At 44.4% G+C, this 18,872-nt stretch overlaps 1 protein-coding gene across 4 annotated transcripts in view; it reads left to right on the top strand.

Moving 5' to 3' along the window:
- Positions 1–18,872, top strand: part of LOC148029133 (ABC transporter B family member 25, mitochondrial-like) — a 280,954-nt gene that overhangs the window by 189,584 nt on the left and 72,498 nt on the right. For all 4 annotated transcript variants that reach the window (XR_015692380.1, XR_015692381.1, XM_087687888.1 and 1 more), the window contains exons 8-9: positions 5,644–5,817; positions 5,905–5,975. Coding sequence is in view for 2 of the 4 variants with exons in the window: in XM_087687888.1 (XP_087544014.1) it covers positions 5,644–5,817; positions 5,905–5,975 (245 nt within the window). In the remaining 2 variants the exon portion in view is untranslated. The remainder of the gene's footprint in view (positions 1–5,643; positions 5,818–5,904; positions 5,976–18,872) is intronic.

The raw sequence follows: 18,872 nt of genomic DNA, 5'->3' as shown, positions 1-18,872 counted from the left end.
TTATTTCTTGCCCTATCGCTAAAAAAATATGGTCGTTCTTGTCAGCCGTTTGGAGAGCAGTGGTTGGTTTCTCGCTAAGGCCCTTTGATTGGGTCTTTGTGCAGCCCAAATACCCAACACTGGCACAGCCACATATGAAGCTAGTGTTTCACTTTCTTCGATATTGGGGCTGTTGGCATAACTGGACCATTCGGAATGCTTTTCTTTTTGATTCCGCCTGTAATGTTCAGCGGCATATTGTTCGGCTTAAGGGTCTCTTGTATTGGCAGATAGATCTTCTCCAGCATTCTAACTTACTTTCCCCGGAGGACTTGCGTCCCTGGCATATGGCAATTTCCTCTATATCTTTGCCATGACCTTGTAACTCTTAGAACTAGAACTGTTTCACATGATGGCTTAGTGCCATCATGTATCTTGTAATCAAGTAAACTTGTACTTTTTTCGTAATTAATACAATTACCCTTTACGAAAAAGAGAGAGAGAGAGAGAGAGAGAGAGAGAGAGAGAGAGAGAGAGAGAGGCGATGGCACCGCTGCTCGTGCCGCCCTGCCGACGGTCGTCTGACCTGTAGGCCCTGCCCGTCAGTCTTGCCGTTTCTGCGTCCGTCTGGCACGTCGCACGACCCGTTGTCCGTCGTGTGGCCCGTCGCCTCCGTCGCCTGACCCGTCCCGCTGTCGTCTGCACGCGCTACACACGTCTGCCCTGGTTCGTGCCCGTTCGCGCCCATCTGCCCTGGTTCGCGCCCGTCCGCTTGAACTGTGGGCCCTGTTGAACGTCGCTTCGTCCCTGCCCTGCTCCGTCGACTATCCAGCCTTGCCGTCGTCTGCGCGCCCTGTGGTTCGTCCTCTTGTACCTGCACTGTCAAGGTTGTGCCCTGTCACTCGCATTATTGGGACAGGCCACGACTGAAGATGTTAGTCCAGTACAGGGCCTGTTTTGCCTGAGAGAGAGAGAGAGAGGCCTGTGCATTTCTGCGTCCCGTGAGTTTTTCACTCAGCTTCTGACCGGCATACGCAGTGGTACAATATGGCTGGTCTGGATCTGGCTTTTATCGACCAAACGGTGGCCGCTCTTGGTTCCATGCACAGAAGAGATGCCCCCTGGTCCTGACTTCCAGCCTGCGGGCAAACGCTCCAAGCATACTTCGGAAGAGACAATGGATCGTGAGGATCGTTCCTATGCTCAGGTTGCTTCTGATTCTGTGGACCCTCAGGATGTTGACTGGAAGCATTTGCTAAAGTTTGCCAACACTCTGCTTGGCGATTATGTTCAACATAATCAGGAAGTCTTTTCTGACTCTGCAACTGAAGATGTTCTGGAAGCCACTGTGGACCCGAAAAACGTCTTGCGCTCCTTTTCAATGTTCTATGAACGCGCTGTGATACTCTTCTTCACTGGCAGGAGCAGGATCCCACAGCTTTCTCGTATTCGCCAGTGGCTGCACAGTCTGCTTCAAGGGGAATGTGTTGAAGAGGTTTTTGTTGGGCCCCGAGGCTTTTTTGAGGTACTGCTGAAATCTGAGGCGCACCGTGCTGCTCTCCTGTCCAAACCGCCGTTGTTCTTTGATCGCTGTTTGGTCCATGTTGTGCCATGGCGCCCAATGGCAGATTTTCAGCGCATGTTGCAACGTGAATGCCCTGTGTGGGTTGAAGTGGAAAACTGTCCGGCTGTCTATTGGCCACTGTTAAAGGACGCCATGGCCGCTGTGGGCACTATTCTGGTCCCCCCAAGCCTAAGGGCCGTGAATCGCAACCGTTTGTGTATGTTATGGGACACTGCTAGGAAAAGGCCCACCAGGAGAGTGTATTCGGATGGTCCAAAGGGTCCACCTGCTAAGCTGGCTTTTGATACTAGAGGTAACGTCATCACCCCATGGGATCGTCGTTATCCCCGTTCCATCCCCAAGACAGCGGATATGCCGTCTACCTCCAAATCTGCCTGGCCGTCAGAACTCTTTTGCCGTGTTGGCTGATTTTCTGGATGACGGAGTCCTGGACATTCTTGTAGAAAGGTCAAATCGAGGCAAGCTGTGCCTTGTACCTGATTTTCTTTTGAATACACATGAAAATAGCCATGTGGAATGTGCGAGGAATTTGTTCTCGCCACAAGCAACATGCCATGTGGACTGTATTGCATGAGAATCAGTGGGATGTCTTGTGTGCTGTTGAGCACAAGAGTCACGGTGAAGTAGGAAAAGTTGTGGATTGCCATGGCTTTCGTTTGTTCTATGCAGGGACACATGCCATGCATTATTCTGGTGTGCTCATGATTGTACATGAAAAATATCAGCCTGTTCTTATTAAAAATGATGTACATGGCCGCTGTATGGTGATTGAAATTTTATTTGAAGGAGAGATCTTATGGTTACTTGGCCTCTATGCTCCGAATGATCCTCTATCTCGCCGGGAGCTTTGGCATACTTTGCAGACTTCCTTGTCACTTGGTAGACGGGGTTTGTTGATGGGGGATTTCAATATGTGTGTTGATTCTTCGTAGTCCACATCGGAGCATTCAGTAATGGACGCACCGGAAAGTCGAAGGTGGCATGAGTTGGCCCTTGCCATTCTTAAGCAAGATCTTTGGTCTTGGCTACACCCTTCTTCTACATGGTTTACTTTCCATTCTGCCCAGTATGCAACAACATGGTCGCGTTTGGACCGCATATACGTCATGCAGAATGATGATTTCCTTCCTGAAATGCTCGAAATGAAAGTGTTGCAGCAATATGCCTTGTCGGACCATTTCCCTCTACAGCTTGAGCTGCTTACATAACCCATTGCACCTTTTAAGCAATTTCTGGAGAGACTCCCTTTGCTTTACAACTCGTCTTATTTGAAGCATGCAATCTTTCAGGGCTATATGCAACAATTGATTGATAGATTCTTATTGGACTTCTCCTCTCAGGGCACTGCTTCGTTTGAACGATTGCTCTCTAATGTGCAGCGGGTTGCTCGGCAATATGGGATCCATCATGCCTCTCTTTGTCGGCGGCGTTGACAAGCAGCGGAGGATCTGCTGGCTTTGGTTCGTTCTCTGCTGGTGGACACTCCAGATGATGAATTTCTGCTCTCCCTGGCAATGCGTGTGGCTGATCTTATTAAAGAGTTTCACTTGAAATCTTATTAGCAGGCCAAATTGCAACATCTGACGGAGACTTTGTAAGATAGTGCTTGTCAGACTCATAAGTTCTTTCGAGCTCTCCATGCTTCTCCTGCTCGAGAGAATATGACTAGACTCCAGGATGCAGAAGGTCAAATGGTCCATGATCCGCAGACTATTGTTAATATGTGTAGGAATTATTTCCTCGACCTTCTTGGTTCCACTTCTCTGCCTTCAAGCCAAATTACTCATGCGTGTTCAGTTTTTTATGATATGGTCCGCAATTAGGTTCCGCAGGACATGCAAGCTTCTATGGAGTCAGATATTTGTGAGGCGGAGGTTATGGATGTTTTGTTACACTTGCCCAAGGATAAAAGTCCTGGTTGGGATGGTCTCGCCAATGAGTTCTTTGAGGTTTTTGCTACCCAACTGGCGAAACCATTGACAGCTTTGTTTCAGCAGGTGTGGGAAACGGGGATCATGCCTGCCTCATGGAAAGAATGACTTATTAAACTGCTTCCAAAAGTTCTTTCGCCGTCTATGTTGACACATTGGCGCCCAATCTCTTTGATGGGTTCTATGTATAAAATCTTTTCCAAAGTTATGGCGAATTGGCTCCATAAGCATCTTCCTGCCATTGTTCATCCTCTCCAATATGGTTTCATTAAGGGCCGAAACATTCTGCACAATGTATTAAATGCGCAGCTGGCGATTGATTATGCAAGGCATTCTAATCAGGAGGTCGTACTAATTCAATTGGACCTGGAAAAGGCTTTTGATTATCTGGACTGGTCTTTCATTGCAGAACTTATGTCTGCTATGGGCTTTGGTGCTCGGATGTCTCGTCTGATTTACGCCATCATTGCTGCGGCATCTTCGCGAGTCATGCTGAATGGAGGCGTTACCGAGCCATTTGTCCTTGCTCGGTCTGTCAGACAGGGGTGCCCTTTGAGTCCTCTCTTCTTTGCCCTTGCGACTCATCTAGTTCTTTCGATGTTATCTCATATGGCAGCTTCTACTCAGTTGGCTGGATTGTCGCTTCCTTCTGGACAGCAATTCATTAGTTAATCCTTGGCTGATGACAGCTTTATGATTCTGCGTGCGGACAAAGATAACCTTCGTAAAGCACTAGATGTTTGGGCTCTCTTTGGTCAGGCTTCCGGTCTTCGCATCAATATTGCCTCGAGCCATCTACGGAAGTATGCCACTGAAGATTTAATGTCAAGCACGCTGGTAGTAAGCGCTGCCTGCATCTGCTCAGGCAAGTTGAACTAGAGCATGGAACACCCCTTCCCCAAGGGTACCACTCATGTGAGCCTAGTTGGGGTGCTAGTAAGAGCTGACTAGATGGAGTCCTTGAGAATGCAGATGGTGGGTGATATCCAACCAATCTTTAGGCCAGAGAAGACACCTCAAGAGCTGTCACTCTGTCCCTGAGTGTCAGCTGTGTGTTTGGAGTAAAGGAATCAGCGGGAAGGCATTGGCCGAGTGTGTGTGGGGGGACTGCATTGGAGCCCCCTGGTGGTGGTGGGGGACCAGCTGCTTTCTCAAGTGACGCACTAGCTCTATGTGACTGGTGTTAATTTTGATTGGACGACTAGTGCTGATCTCTGCTTTGGTGATTTTGGCGCCTCGGGTGGATGTGCCAAAGTGGGGGAGATGGATGTAGCTTCAGCAAGGAACCAGATGAAGGCTGTAAGGGTGGATGAAGAAGGTCAAGATGCATCCATGTTTAGTGTGTGGTGTGGTGGTCGAGGGAGGGGTGCTGAGGGTGAGATGGGGGACAGGCAGGGATGGTGGTGAGCAGGGCTGTTGTGTCAGGTGGGCTGATGGGAGGTGAGCAGGGCTCTGTGGTGGCTGTGCAGGTCAGTCCTGTGGAGGGGAAGTTGATGGGCTGCTGTTGTGTCGGGTGGGAGGCGAGAGCAGGGCTCTGTGATGGCTGCGCAGGCCAGGCCTGCACAGGTGAAGCTGACAGCCTGACGGGCTGTGGTGATGGGAGGGCAAATCTGTGGTGGGCGATAGGCAGGTCAGGCACGCAGGTCGCAGGGCTGTCGGGTCAGTTGAAACAGGTGCCGTTTTCCACGTGTCATGTCAGGCTCCTTTGGTCGTCAATGATCAGCAGGTAGGGGGCGTGCTTGAGGCAAGGGGGCTGCTTCAAGAAGGGGGGCTGCTTTCATAGATGAGCAGGATTAGTGGACCCAGCAATTGCTACTAAGCATTAACCGATCACACCACTTAGGTCTACTAGCCTTGGAAGACCAGACTTTATTTGCTCTCTGAGTCACCCATCACTTATAAATCATTTCTCCCGACCTGCTTGTGGTATGAATGCTTTTTGGGATTTTTGAGGAGTATTCTTTGTTTGAATTTTCTTCAGCACGTGTTGCATTTAAAATCTACGTGGAACTCGTAGTTCTGGTCATTGAAGATATTGTCTCTCAAGTTTTTAGGAACCTGGGAGTTGAATTAAAGAGTATGCTTGTTTTGTCCATCATCCAATTTTCATATGTCGTAGCTGCTCAATGTTCCTGACTGACTTTTCAGATTGATGCAGAGCGCTTGTCAGCAGCACTGAATGCTGGACAGGCTGTAATTTTAGCAGTCGGGATTGCAGTTGTCATGGCTTTGGCTGGTTTATCTGTCATGGATGGGACTATGACACTAGGCAACTTGATCCTTGCTAATGGGCTTATTCTGCAGCTTTCAGGACCCCTGCAGGTTACTTGTTTGCACCTATTAGCTCTATGGTCTTTTTCCTAGAAGCAAGTATACACAGAAGTGATTCTGCAATTCTGATGTTTACAGTTTCTTGGATTCCTTTTTCGGGATCTTAGACAGTCACTCGTGGACCTCGAATCACTTTTCAATATTCTAATGTGAGTACAAACTACTTGTAACTATCATCAAATTTTGTTTGTTCCATTCTGCTCACAAAACTTTAATCCTGCTTCATTTGTGATATCTTTGAGTGGTCTCTTTTGGTCTTTTCCTGGAATCAAATACTTTCTCTTCTAATGTTTTGTTTGTAAATATGGACACATATCTGTCTCTGTTTAGCTCTGGGTGGCTGAATCCAAGTGTAGGACAGTCAAGTCTGTAGTCAAAAGGTGGGAGTGCATCTATCCTTATCCCGTCTAGGCCTGGCTAAGTACACATCTGGGCATACCAGCAGTGTCTATCTCTCTCTGTTGCTAACTTCCTGGAGGACATGAGTTCTAAGTGGGGGTATCTCACTTACGGGGGTTTCCAAGTTCTCTAAAGAAACGTCACTGCCTTGAAGAGGCCTCTGTAAATATAGGTGTGGCACCTAGCTCTCCTCTGATAATCTCATGGGGTACTGATGGCTTAGTCCTCATCATACATGCTATCATTATCATCAATGGTCTCTCCATGGGCTGCTATCCATCATAGAAGTCTGCCTTGTCCTACAAGTAGCCCTCTCCTCAAGTGGTAGAGACTAGACCCTCAAATCTCTGCTCTGTAGGGCACTGTCATGGTGACCAATGTATCAAAAAGCCATAAGTTGGTGTGTGGGTCTGGAATTGTACATGTGTGTGTTGGCTTGCAAGTGCCCATAGTGCTGCAGAACCTCGTGCAAGGCTGGCCTCTGCTGCCTCCTGCATGGAGAATTGTTGTTCCTTGAAGGTCATATCCAAGTATGCACAGGATTTGAGAATCTCAATTACCTCTCTACAAAAAGTGAACTGGTATTCCGAATGGGTTACTCAAGCTGGCATAGTGTTAGGCACAATAACCTTGGACCTTGGTCTTCCCAAGGTCACTGAAAGGTCTCTGTCTATGCAGAAGCTTTATAGTGCATCCAAATGTTGCTCTAAGCCCTTGGTGGAGTTGGAGATGAGCACAGTATCAAGTGCATATGTAACATCCCCTGTGCTAGATGCATACTAGGCCATCCAAATCTGTCTTTAAAGTCTGCTATCTAATCCAATTGCTGCTTTAAGCCCTCAGTGGAGTTAGAGATAAGCACATTATCATCCCCACTGTAACATCACCTATGCCAGATGCATACTAGGGCCTCTTCATCTGTCTACATAGTCTGCTATCTAATCAACATAACGGCCAAACAGAGGCAGTGACAATGGGCATCCCAGGTTCACCCCAATGTTGGTAACTCTATCTGACAATTCTCTTGGTCTGCATATGCTGCATATCTAACCTGTCCAAGAAATAGATCCCCCATTCTAGTCTTATACCTCAGCTATTTTGCCATCCCCTTGCTAACAGTGGGATGGGGCTCTCAATAGCCCTAGTTGCCTTCCACACACACACACACATGCATGCAAGCACAAAGAACAACATATAGAACAATGATAAAAACATCATTTTAAAGCTTGAAATAATCATATAGAACAATCCACCAATAGAAAGATTTGTCCAGCATTTAACCAAGTTTGATGGACATGATTGCAGCTAGAGATACTTCTCTTGGGGAAATGGTCCTTGTATTTACCTGCTGTCCAGGAATACCAGAGTTGTTGAACTCGTAATTCTGGGAGATAGACAATGCCTTACATACACCAGCAATAGGAAGATAATGCCTCGCAGAACACAAAGGACAACTCTTCATGTCAATGGAAATAGTTGCACAAATTCTCTTATTTAGATGGAGCTCATGATTCCAAGATACAGCCTCGCTGATTCCATCTGAACCTTTTCCTACCTGCTATTTAGAAAATAGGTGTTAAATCAATGGTGAAACATAATTTGGAAGAGAGGCTGAAGTGCTTGATTGCTTCATCCAAGAAGTAAGAAACCCTAAAGCTTGCAATGCAATCCAATATAGAGGTGTTAGGATGGATGTACACTGGAGGAAGAACTTATTAGTTGAAGGCATCAAAGGGTTATGTTGGCAATGCCAAGTGCTTATTGCACAGAGAGAGAGAGAGAGAGAGAGAGAGAGAGAGGTTTTGTGGATCTTGTGCAGGCTGATATGAAAGTGCTCTTTCCCTTCTTACACTTCTGGGTTGTTGGCATATATGGACAATGAGGAATGCATTCATCTTTAATGCTTCATTGGGAGTGCCGAGTCATGTAGTCCACTTGAAAGGACTTCTTCATTGGCAATTCAACTTGATTGAGTTAACAAATATTCTCCCTAGATAGGATTTGCTTGCTTGGCATGCTGCAGTTTCTTTTGCCCCCCCCCCCCCTCTAGTCACTCTTCTTTGTTTGTACTTGAATGTGATATCTCAGATTTTATGCACGATGACCTGGAGCCATCATGTATCTTGTAATTATATAATATTGTACTTTTTTAATAATTAATACAATTACCTTTTATGAAAACATGAGGGAGGGAGGGAGGAAGGTAAAGAAAAAAAAGGATGAAATATTAACGTCTACATAAGGCTAATGTGGCCTATGGGACAAAATCCGAAGTACATCCATGTCTAATGTCATCTCATCAGTAAGGTGAAGATAACATTAAAATAAGTAAGTGGCCTATGAAACAATGCTAAGAATAACTTTAAGATGGGACGATGCTAGAGTAGAACCATGTCTTGTGTTGTCTCATTGGTAGAAAGACAAGGAAACCCAAATTTGACAGAACTATGCATAGAAAAATGTGGTGGAGATTGTAGGCTGTAGTTGTTCTCAAGGTCTGCACATGATCTCAGCTATGATGTGGTCCTTAAGTACTCCATTGATATGTGTGGAGGTTAGTCTTCTGTGTCTCATGATAATGGCTTTGAACTCTAACTGTGATGCGGCCTCCTCGGACGTGGTCCTGGTAGACTGGGTTGTTGTGTTCAACTAGTTAAATGACTTGATCCAATGTGACTCCATATGGCATGGACTGGGAGGTGTTTGGTGAAGTGGCTTTGTCTCTACACGATGAAGAGGTCCCAAACCATCATGCAAGAGGAAGGCCCAAATCATCACTGCATAGGAAAAGACCTAGGCGTCTTTGGTCCTTGTACTCCATGACACGATGAAGAGGTACCGTCCTTGTATGTCATAGTATATTGTACATTTGAATATGCAATGTTCTTGTGTCTAAGGCTCTTGGCCACAAAGCTGGCAAGTCCTATCCTTAACTAGAGTATTTGTCCATCTACCTGTCTCCATTTGTAGCCTATGAGAAGAGATATGAATTTGTCCAATAGCAGCCTGTATGCTATGGGGTAGATGGGTGTCCATGTATGCTAGCCGAATAGTGAATCCATCATTAGAGAGACACAAGAAGTGACTTTGCTAGAACTCCATCCTTGATCCTAGAGGGAGTGGTGGGTACATGCATGTCCTCATTGTCTTTGTCCTCAAGATATGGGTTCTAATCACCCGGTTCAGCTCTACTTGGCTGAGAGAGATGAGGAACAATGCAATCCTGGATGTGGAGATTCAGATGGTGGCACTTAGATGGTTGTCCTTCCAAGATATGTGCAGTGATGTACCTTTGTTGCGTGCTAACATCGTGTAGGGTAGGTTGCACTAGGGACACACACACACACACACACACACACACACACACAGAGCTTGTATATAGATCCGTAGTTCATTGCTCACATATATTGAGACTATATTTTGGAGCTTCCGCGGCCCAGCACTCCTTTGAGCATATTTGTATAGTCCATTCGGCTTTTTTCCATTGGTCTGGCATCGCATACAGATTGCACTAGAAAGTGACATTCGTGATGAGGATGAGTTCATGGATGTCTTTTTGCACTTATCCATGGATAAAAGCCCTGGCTGAGATGGCCTCACTAATGAAATTTTTAGACATATGCCACTCATCTAGCGAAGCCTTTGGCTGTGATGTGTCAACAGGGTTGGGGAACATGGAGTTATGCCAACATCATGGAAGGAGGGAGTTATTAAATTGATCATGAAGGTATCATCTCCATCAATGTTGAAACATTGGAGATCCAATCTTCTTAATGGGCTCAATGTATAAAATTTTCTCTAAAGTGTTGGCTAAGCGCCTCCATAGGGATGTCTCTGCCATTGTGAACTCCAATTTGTATGACTTCATCCAGGGCAGAAGCATTTTGCATAATGTGCTGAATGTGTAGATGGGAATTGATTATGCCAAGCACTCTAGCCAAGATGTAGTATTAGTGCGGTTGGACTTGGAAAAGGCTTTTGATTATTTAGATTGGTCTTTTCTTGCATAATTGATGCATGCTATCGGTGTTGGGCTGCGTGATGTCTTAGTTGATCTATACTGTACAGTGTTGATACTTCTTCCAAGGTTATGTTAAATGGTGGTCCATTTCCCCTTGCACGCTCGGTCGGACAAGGCTATCCATTGAGCCCTTTGTTTTTTGCCGTGGCAACACCTCTGGTGCTCACCATGTTATCCCATATGGTGAACACTAGGCAATTGGCGGGCTTATCTCTTCCTTTTGAACAACTTTTTGTTGCCTAGTCACTAGCAGATGACACGTTCATGTTCTGCATATGCAGAGAAGGACAATATTTATAAGGCATTGGATGTTTGGACACTATTTGGGCATGCTTCTGCTCCCCATGATAAGGCTGCAAAATCATCCCTCATCAACCTTGAAGCTGACTTCTAGTCCTTGGGATGGTAGAGGGTGGTGCTACCTTGTGGCAATGTTGTTACACACCTAGGATATCCTTTGGGTATTGGATGTTGAGTCAAAATACTTGTTGGAATGAATCTTCGGAAAGATGGAGGAAAAATTTGTCTATCAGAAAACACAGGCATGGCCCTTTCATGTATGCTTCAAAGTAGCTTAGGCCATGATCTCTACCTAGGCGTACCTGCTTTTTACCACTTCTGCCTTGGAGCACTACTTCCTTGATGCTCTTATCAAACATATCCATTTTATGTTGTGGAAAAAGGACTCCTTGCATGCAGGTATTTGAAACCAGACTTCCTCTTCGGATAGGGTGGTAATGACCTGATTAAACACTAATTACAACAAGCATAAACTTCAGATAAAGTGAAAATGCAAATGTTATCACTTAATCTTGGACATTGGAGAGCTTGTTGGCCCCAAAATTGGTGCCCTTTGTGGTATTTCTTTAACTTTTATTGCAAATGGATGGAGTACAACTGCAATCCTTTGACCTCCTTTGCTTATCCAAGTGCCACTTGCTGTCAAAACTGATGAGCAAGCCTCCAAACCAATTTGTCCCTTGGTTTGCTTGGGGATTGGCCTTCACCCTACTCCTTGAAAGAAAATTCAGTCCCAAATTTGATATTGGTTGTTTGGCCTCTTGGATCACCTTGAGATTCCTCAATTTAGCTGCTAGTTTTCAAGTCCTAGGCCCTCAATTCTGAGTAGATATTTGAGGTAGTTATCTAACCCTAATTTTTGCTATAAATTAGGGTTTACAACAGAATTTCAATATCTCCACCTTTGATGACTCAAATGGTTGGATTTTGTTGAGATAACTTGACAGATGGCTAGGGGATGAGAGAGAATGCTGTAGAGAGAGAAATTTCAAAGTTTTATCGAGAGAAACATTCAAAAACTGCTACTGCCTTGCTCAAACAGCCATGGAAGCTTTCATCTATAGCTTAGGACCGCCAAAATAAATTGTTGTTTGCTCTTGTATGTTGTCACTTGGACTAGAAGGACCTTGGGCTGTTGTCACCTGCTCATGGAGGGCTCCAAATCATTTTTCCTACTTGTATGGGCAAAATTTTGCAAAGTGGCAGCCTTCTAATCCCATTTTCTAGTATGGTCTAGACTTATAAAATTAATTTTCAAGGTATTAATTTTGAAGATCCATTTAATAATTATTCTACTGCTTAGAAAATTAAATTTACCAACCAATAATTAAATTCACTAGGCCAATTTGTTTTCCAAGTATCCCTGAGTAGTTATTGATCCTTAGACTAGCATTAATTACTTAATTAATGCCTAGTAACTAATGTTACCATTGATATTAGTAGCCAATAAATCGGTCTAGGCCAAAATTTGACACTGGATACCACCTAGTACATGCCATACACAACTTATTATAACTTTTGCCTTTGACATTGATCGATATGTTAGGGTCCTAGGTTCCACATTGTGAAATAATGAACTTGCACCTCACATGTATAAGTCACATTTATACATTTGATTAACTTTTAATCAAATGCTAAGAATAGTAATAAAATTTCATGTCCTTGTGGCAAACTACTCCCTTAAAATCCTTGCAATCGTCCTTGATTGCACTACAATGTGTCAAAGCATATGTTGCCACTACTAGAAATATATGCTAGCATCATAGTCAAACAACATGTGCACCTATTGCTTATAACCATGTTCATACCCTCTACGTGTGAAATTCCAATCACTTAACCAGGTACAATCCACACATATGAATCATAACCATTGTCAGACCCATAAGGGATGTATCCACATGTTAAAACCCAATGCTATTCTGACCACTAAGACATTGTAATGCATAAATTGAGCATAAACAATACCTCAAAGCAATGATATACCACATGATAGTCATATAAAGCATACATAAGCTGTAAGCCACATGTAACTTATGCACTTGTACTTCTTTTGCATCACCTACAAATGTATACTGCATACGATCCATGCATCCTATACATGGCTTGCAAATGTACATCACATCAAAATGTGCATTCCATGTATTTCATATGTATCGATAACCTTGCAAATGTATAGTTTCAGAGCCTAGGTGCAGACCATATACATCTGTATATCAACTCACAGTGACTAGTACACTCTATAGTGATCCCAATGACATAAATACTGTCAACATATAGTACCCTTGATGCAAACCAAGTACTTTCGAGATCCACTACATTACTGAGCTGTCCATCAATAGTGGAGTGGAGATGCAATCTCCCCCTTGAGGATTAGGCAATACTCTAGATCTTCTATGCTTTGCTGAACTTGAAAGAGCATCCAAAATTGGCTCTAATTGAAACACATCAAGGTAAAGTGCATCACTGAGGATGATCTGTCAAGTCATCCTCCTTCATCTAGTTGCATTCTTCTACAGGTAAAACAATGCTTAAACTTCACCCAGAAGCACATGGAAACTTTATCTCTTAACTTTCCTTGCCTCAAATCCACCACTAGGTTCTAGGCCTTTTCCTCTCTCGGGCATTGTGATGCTTTACACTTTTATATTGTTGCAATTTCAACTTGACTAATATGCAACATTGCATCCACTTGACTAGCCCCCCATGTGTATTTGACATGCTAAGACCACTAGATGCATTAGGGAACATTCTTGTTTGCATACTTTGGACCATTACATTGTGCATGGGAATTTGCATGCTTCCAACCATACGAAGATACTTTTTCCCATCCATTGCATGCATTAATAGCTGCATTTTCCTCATGACCAGTACTATATGTAGCATTTACATGACCAACATTAATACCATGAGCCCCAAACACAGTGGGCTGTATATATGCATTGCCAAACTTGCCACTTTGTGCCCTAGCATCATGCCAAGATTGCTCTACATGGGGTTATGGATATTACCAACCATACTGGGATAGATTGGGCCTTCCACACCACGCATTAGTTGCTACATACCATAAGGACTTGTACCATACCTCCCCGCATGTGGCCCCTAACCCGCCATACCATGGAAACTATTGCCACCACCAAAGTGCCCTACTTGCCCCATCCTTGCATGCATGTCGTGCTATCCGAAAAGCATTGGGTTGACACTTCCAATTTGGCCTTGCATATGCATCGATTGCCCTACTGACATCATTTGCTTATGCTCACTATCCAGATTTGGAACATCATACTGCTATATTGGCTCTTCCTTAGGTGCATCTTATTGGTCTCGAAGCTCATGAAGACGATTTCCTCTTCTTGCGTTTGCTGCCCTCTTTTAAGGGGTGCAAAAAGCGCATGAACTGAGGATCATTTGGCAATTGCACAAATATTTCAGCTGATGTTCTCAATTGATCTTTAAAGTGGCCATCAAATTCCTCTTCCTCTTGTTGGTTAGCATTTGTAAGAGACCTAGAAGGATCCACTTGTCCAATGTTGAGCTAAAAATGCATTAGCTTTACTCAAACAATCCCAAAACTTGCTTAATTAATGAAGACATCTTATTTATTGAAAAGAAACGCGATCGTAGAGAGTTTCCGTGTCCCATAAGCACAAATCCACTTGGGAGGGCCCAAACTTTCTATAAATATGTATGCTGCCCTCCATTCAGTCAACAATCTCGTTTTTGCAGATTTCAGGTGTTTTAGCTTGCTGCCCATACCCCGTTCGCAGAGAACATCTTAGTTGAAGCTGTTCATTGCTGTGTACATCAGTTGGTGCCTGATTTACGGCCCTTTTCTCGTAGTTTGGAGCTGATCCCAACCAAGCGACTACTGTTCCCGCATAGACTTGCCGTACTACTCGCCACGTCATCTACAGCCTGTGTTTGGTAGTTTTCTCTCTGCTCGAGTTGTTGCCTAGCTTTTTCAAGCTATCGCCAGCAGGCTGTACAGTTTGCGTTTGACAATTTTCTCTCTCCTGCAGGCTGTCCTGCGTGCGTTTTTAGTCTTTCTCTCTCCTCAATGCCGTCTGCATGAGATCTAGCTTCTCATTTTTGCTTTAACTGGTGTTCGACATCCGGAGGCTTCCTTGCTGCAATTCGGGATCCGTTCAGAGTACGACACGCTCTCCAGCTCATTACGATTGCCGTGATCCTTGAGATACAAGAGTTCGAGGTTCAGTGTTCATTCACTGCATAGTGTGTTTGTTGTGTGAGCATTGCATATTTAATAGTTATATCACTTCAGTTATTTTCTATGTTCATTGTCTTTGAGTTACCCTAACCCTAACTGTGTTCTTTTATTAGTCCATGCTTTGTCGTACGATTGTTATTTGTGTTTCTGTATCAGAGTATTTATTTACATGGTATCAGAGCCTAGTACTCTTTGAGAAACCTAGGCCTTTGATCTGAAAGCTCTCCACAATAAGTAAGAACAACAGAAGGCTCAAATGACTTCGAACACATTAACAACAATTCAGTCTTTGGAACAACCTATGCCGAGAAACGAGTGAGAGTGGGCAGAATAGCTTGCTCCACAAAGTTCCGACATGGTGGAAGATACTTCTGACGATACAGAAGAAATAATATACAAGCTTTCCATTGAAGAATATCATGTGATCACGGACCTTAGATGAAAGAAGATTGAGGAGCTCGATCGAAGGATTGCCATTTAGGAGAAGCTATTCAATGAAGGTATGCATGAATTTCTCTCTTCAGATGCTGCACTGAAATCTGACAATATTGCAGGACCGTCGAGACCTCCCTCAGGGATGGGCCCCCCTATTGGAGAAAGAGATCCGGAGTATGTTCCATTTTTTCATTCTCTTCCGTCCCCTCGGGTGCAAGCTACTTTAGATTCATTTTTTGTTCCTTCGTCTTTTACCTCTTTTGCTTTGCAATATACTGGTAGAAATCATGAGGAAGATAGAGTATAATCACTTGACTACGGAAAAGGTTCTTTTGAGATCCAATTCTTGTATGTTAACACACGTCGTGGGGATTATAAGAAAAAGCCAAGTATCTCTTTTTGTACCCTTCCTTCTTTTCAATTTACTTCTCAAAATCAAAATGAATTTGGTGTTTCTATTTCTACATTGCATGGTGCATCATTCTCATCATCATTTCATTTTCAATCATTAAATGGTAAAAATGAACAAAATGCATTTGTACCTTTCAAACCACAAATTCAAAACCCATCTATCTCACCACATTCTTGCGCTGCGTCCCCACTTCCCTTCACACCATTTACATTCCCCTATCAAACACCTCATGTTGCACATTATATCACATTGGGGGGTTATGGAAACATAGGTACCCCCTTTAGGATCTCATCCTTTCCTCCATTGGGTGGTGTTCCATCTACTTCTCACACACTTTCCGGATCATTGTAGCCTGAGTATCCCCCCAAGCCTCTCCTGAATGTGGATCAGTTGGTCTCACAGCTTGCCTATGTAGCATTACCTAGTGGACCTCCAAGTCATTTTGCTGTCCCCCAGCCAAGCTTTGGACAGGCCTTTCGTGCCTGAATGCCTCCATCTCCATCGCACGTTATGGAAACATTCATGTTCCAGTGCCTCCGCATTCGGACGTTATGGAAACATTCATGTTCCAGTGCCTTCGTATCAATTGGCACTCATTGGACACTTCCAGCCTATTTTTGCCTACCAATCTTTTTTCCCTCATTTTTCGTATCAAATACACCCATCACCACCATCTTACCCTCCACGTCCATCTTATCCCACTTTCCCGACACCTCATGGTTTCAACTGATGAAGCATGCTTTCAATGATAAGACTCGTTTTAATGGGTTAAACTTTACCACTTGGTCGAACTTGATGAGACATGTCCTTGACACCCAGAACCTATGGGATCTTGTGTAGGGTTTGGAACCCCAACCCGATCTTGCACTTGTTCCATACGAGGTTGTCCGCTCATGGAAGGCTAGAAATATCTTTGCTATTGTCAAGCTGATGCAAGGCTTATTGCCTGAGTTTCATTCTTAGCTTCAGCATTTTGACTTAGCGTCAAAATGATGGGCACACTTGACTAACCGCTATGCGGCTCGGGATAGGACCTGTCGTATAAATCTTGACCATGAGCTCCAACTCTTTAAAATCACTGACTGGGATGACTTAAATGTCAAGTTGGTTGAGTATCAGCGACTTCTTGCCAAATTCTCCACTACAAGGACTCCCAAGTCCTTTGACGATCAAGTCACATTGTTTCTGAACAAACTCCCCAGGAAATATTTCAATTTTGTGGAAGGTATAGTTTCAAAGCCTACCATGTCTATGTTCTATGAATTTGAGTGTGAACCTATTGCGTTACACACGGTTGTTCGATCAATTTCATATGAATTCTTTCTCAGAGGGGGCTCTTGTTGCTCATTCTCAAAAGGGGCAACAGGGAAACAAAATCAAACCTCCACTCAAAATTTTAAAAAAAAAATCAATCGGGGGAATCACAAGGAAACTCCCAATCACAACTCAAACAAGGGTTGCAGAATGTACCTTTAAAAAAAAGGTATTGTCTATATTGTTTAAAGGTTGGTCATTTTGATGGTGTGGATCAAAGGCCAAAGGGACAACACCCAAATCTAAGTCTCAGACCCCCACCTCTCAGTCGGCAACCCTCAGCCGGGGAGATAGGGTGATGGCAAGGGGCAGTTTAGAGGTGAGACTCATACTGCCACCGCTTCGCCATCTTAGTCGACAACATTCTCAACTCCAGAGGGCTTGTCTGATTGGTATGTGAGGCCCACATTGTCTCCATAGAGACAATACATGCGAGTCTCGTCCACATTTGTGAGTTGCCTCCTGACAAGGTTACGCAGAGGCCCACTCATCTTGCAGCCGAGTAATTGAGCTCGTGTTTGGATTGTGGACAGTGGAGCTACACATCATATGGCTCCTATAGAGGACATTTTCCGTTCCGGAGCCCCTGCAGCCGGGCGGGTCTGCGTAGGAAACAACTCCTCAGTCAAGATTCAAACTCAAGATAGCGTCAGTTTTGCCACTGACAAGGGTCGGGATCTGGCTTCGCTGGACAATGTATACCTTGTCCCCTAGCTTGGGGTAAACTTGTTATCTGTTCAGTAGCTTTGCCGATTGGGGCGAGCAGTTTTCTTTATAGTGACCAGAGTTGAGATCCTGGACTCTTAGACTGGTTTAGTGATTGCTTGCGGTGAGGCACAACCTAATGAATTTTACCACATGACACACTTTTTGACCAAGCCGATAGCCAAGGGCTCTGTGTTCCATAGCTTCCAGGCATTAGCCACATCTCGGGAGCCTACGAATAATGAGCGTCTTTGGCACTTTCGCTTAGGGCCTTCCCCGCCTAAAACTAGCTTGCGATGTCTGTAAAGCTTGTGAGCTCGGAAGGCAGCGCCGTATCCCATTTCCATAGCAGTCCACACATCGTGTTGAGGAGCCTCTTAGATTGATTCATGTTGATCTTTGTGTGGCCAACATCCACTGCCGCTTTGAATGGCGCGCTGTACTTCTTTTTGATAGTGGATGATCATTCTAGATACATGTGGGTGTACTTCCTCAGGCATAAGTCCGATGCTTTTACCTATTTTTTTGCTTGGGTGCTGTTGGTTCATAACCAAACTGGTCGTCGTGTTGGTTGCATGAGGAGTGATAGCGGTGGTGAGTTTATCTCCCAGGAGTTTTCTGAGTTTCTACTGAAGCATGGCATCTCTCGCCAACTCACCTCTACTGACTCTCCCTCTCAAAATAGAGTCGTAGAGCGTAGGAACCAGACAATCATGGAATGACACGCTCTATGTTGTTGGTAGCAAAGCTTTGTGAGTGTCTTTGGGTCGAGACTATTAACACTTGAATGTACATTCTCAACCAGTGTCTGACTGCGGCTCTTCCTAAGAAGACCTCGTATGAGGCATTTTTTGACTCTTGGCCTGTCATTTCCCACTTCAAAGTCTTCGGGTGTCGTACCTACACACACATGCGCTTGATGAGAAGATAGGAAAGCTTACTCCCTAAACTGGTCTTCTTATTTTTATTGGATATTGCTTTGAAGCGAAAGTCTATCGTTTGTTCGATCCTCGGACAAACAAGATGATTGTTAGGAGGGATGTTGTTTTTGACGAGAGGGATATCCTGCAATTCTCTGCACTGGATTGTGATCCTATTCCTCCTTCCACATCATTGGAGATCCTATCTACTGAGCCTAGTCTACTTTCCGCTCTTGACATTCCTGTAGATTCTTTATCCCCGAGGCCCCCTTCGCGAGATCCTTTACCTCACTGGTTCCAGCAAACCATGTGGGA

The sequence above is a fragment of the Lygodium microphyllum genome, chromosome 11 (assembly GCF_053477565.2).
Source record: "Lygodium microphyllum isolate KBCC chromosome 11, Lygodium_microphyllum_v1.1.10, whole genome shotgun sequence".
NCBI lineage: Eukaryota > Viridiplantae > Streptophyta > Polypodiopsida > Schizaeales > Lygodiaceae > Lygodium > Lygodium microphyllum.
This window is presented reverse-complemented; position numbering and strand designations above follow the sequence as displayed.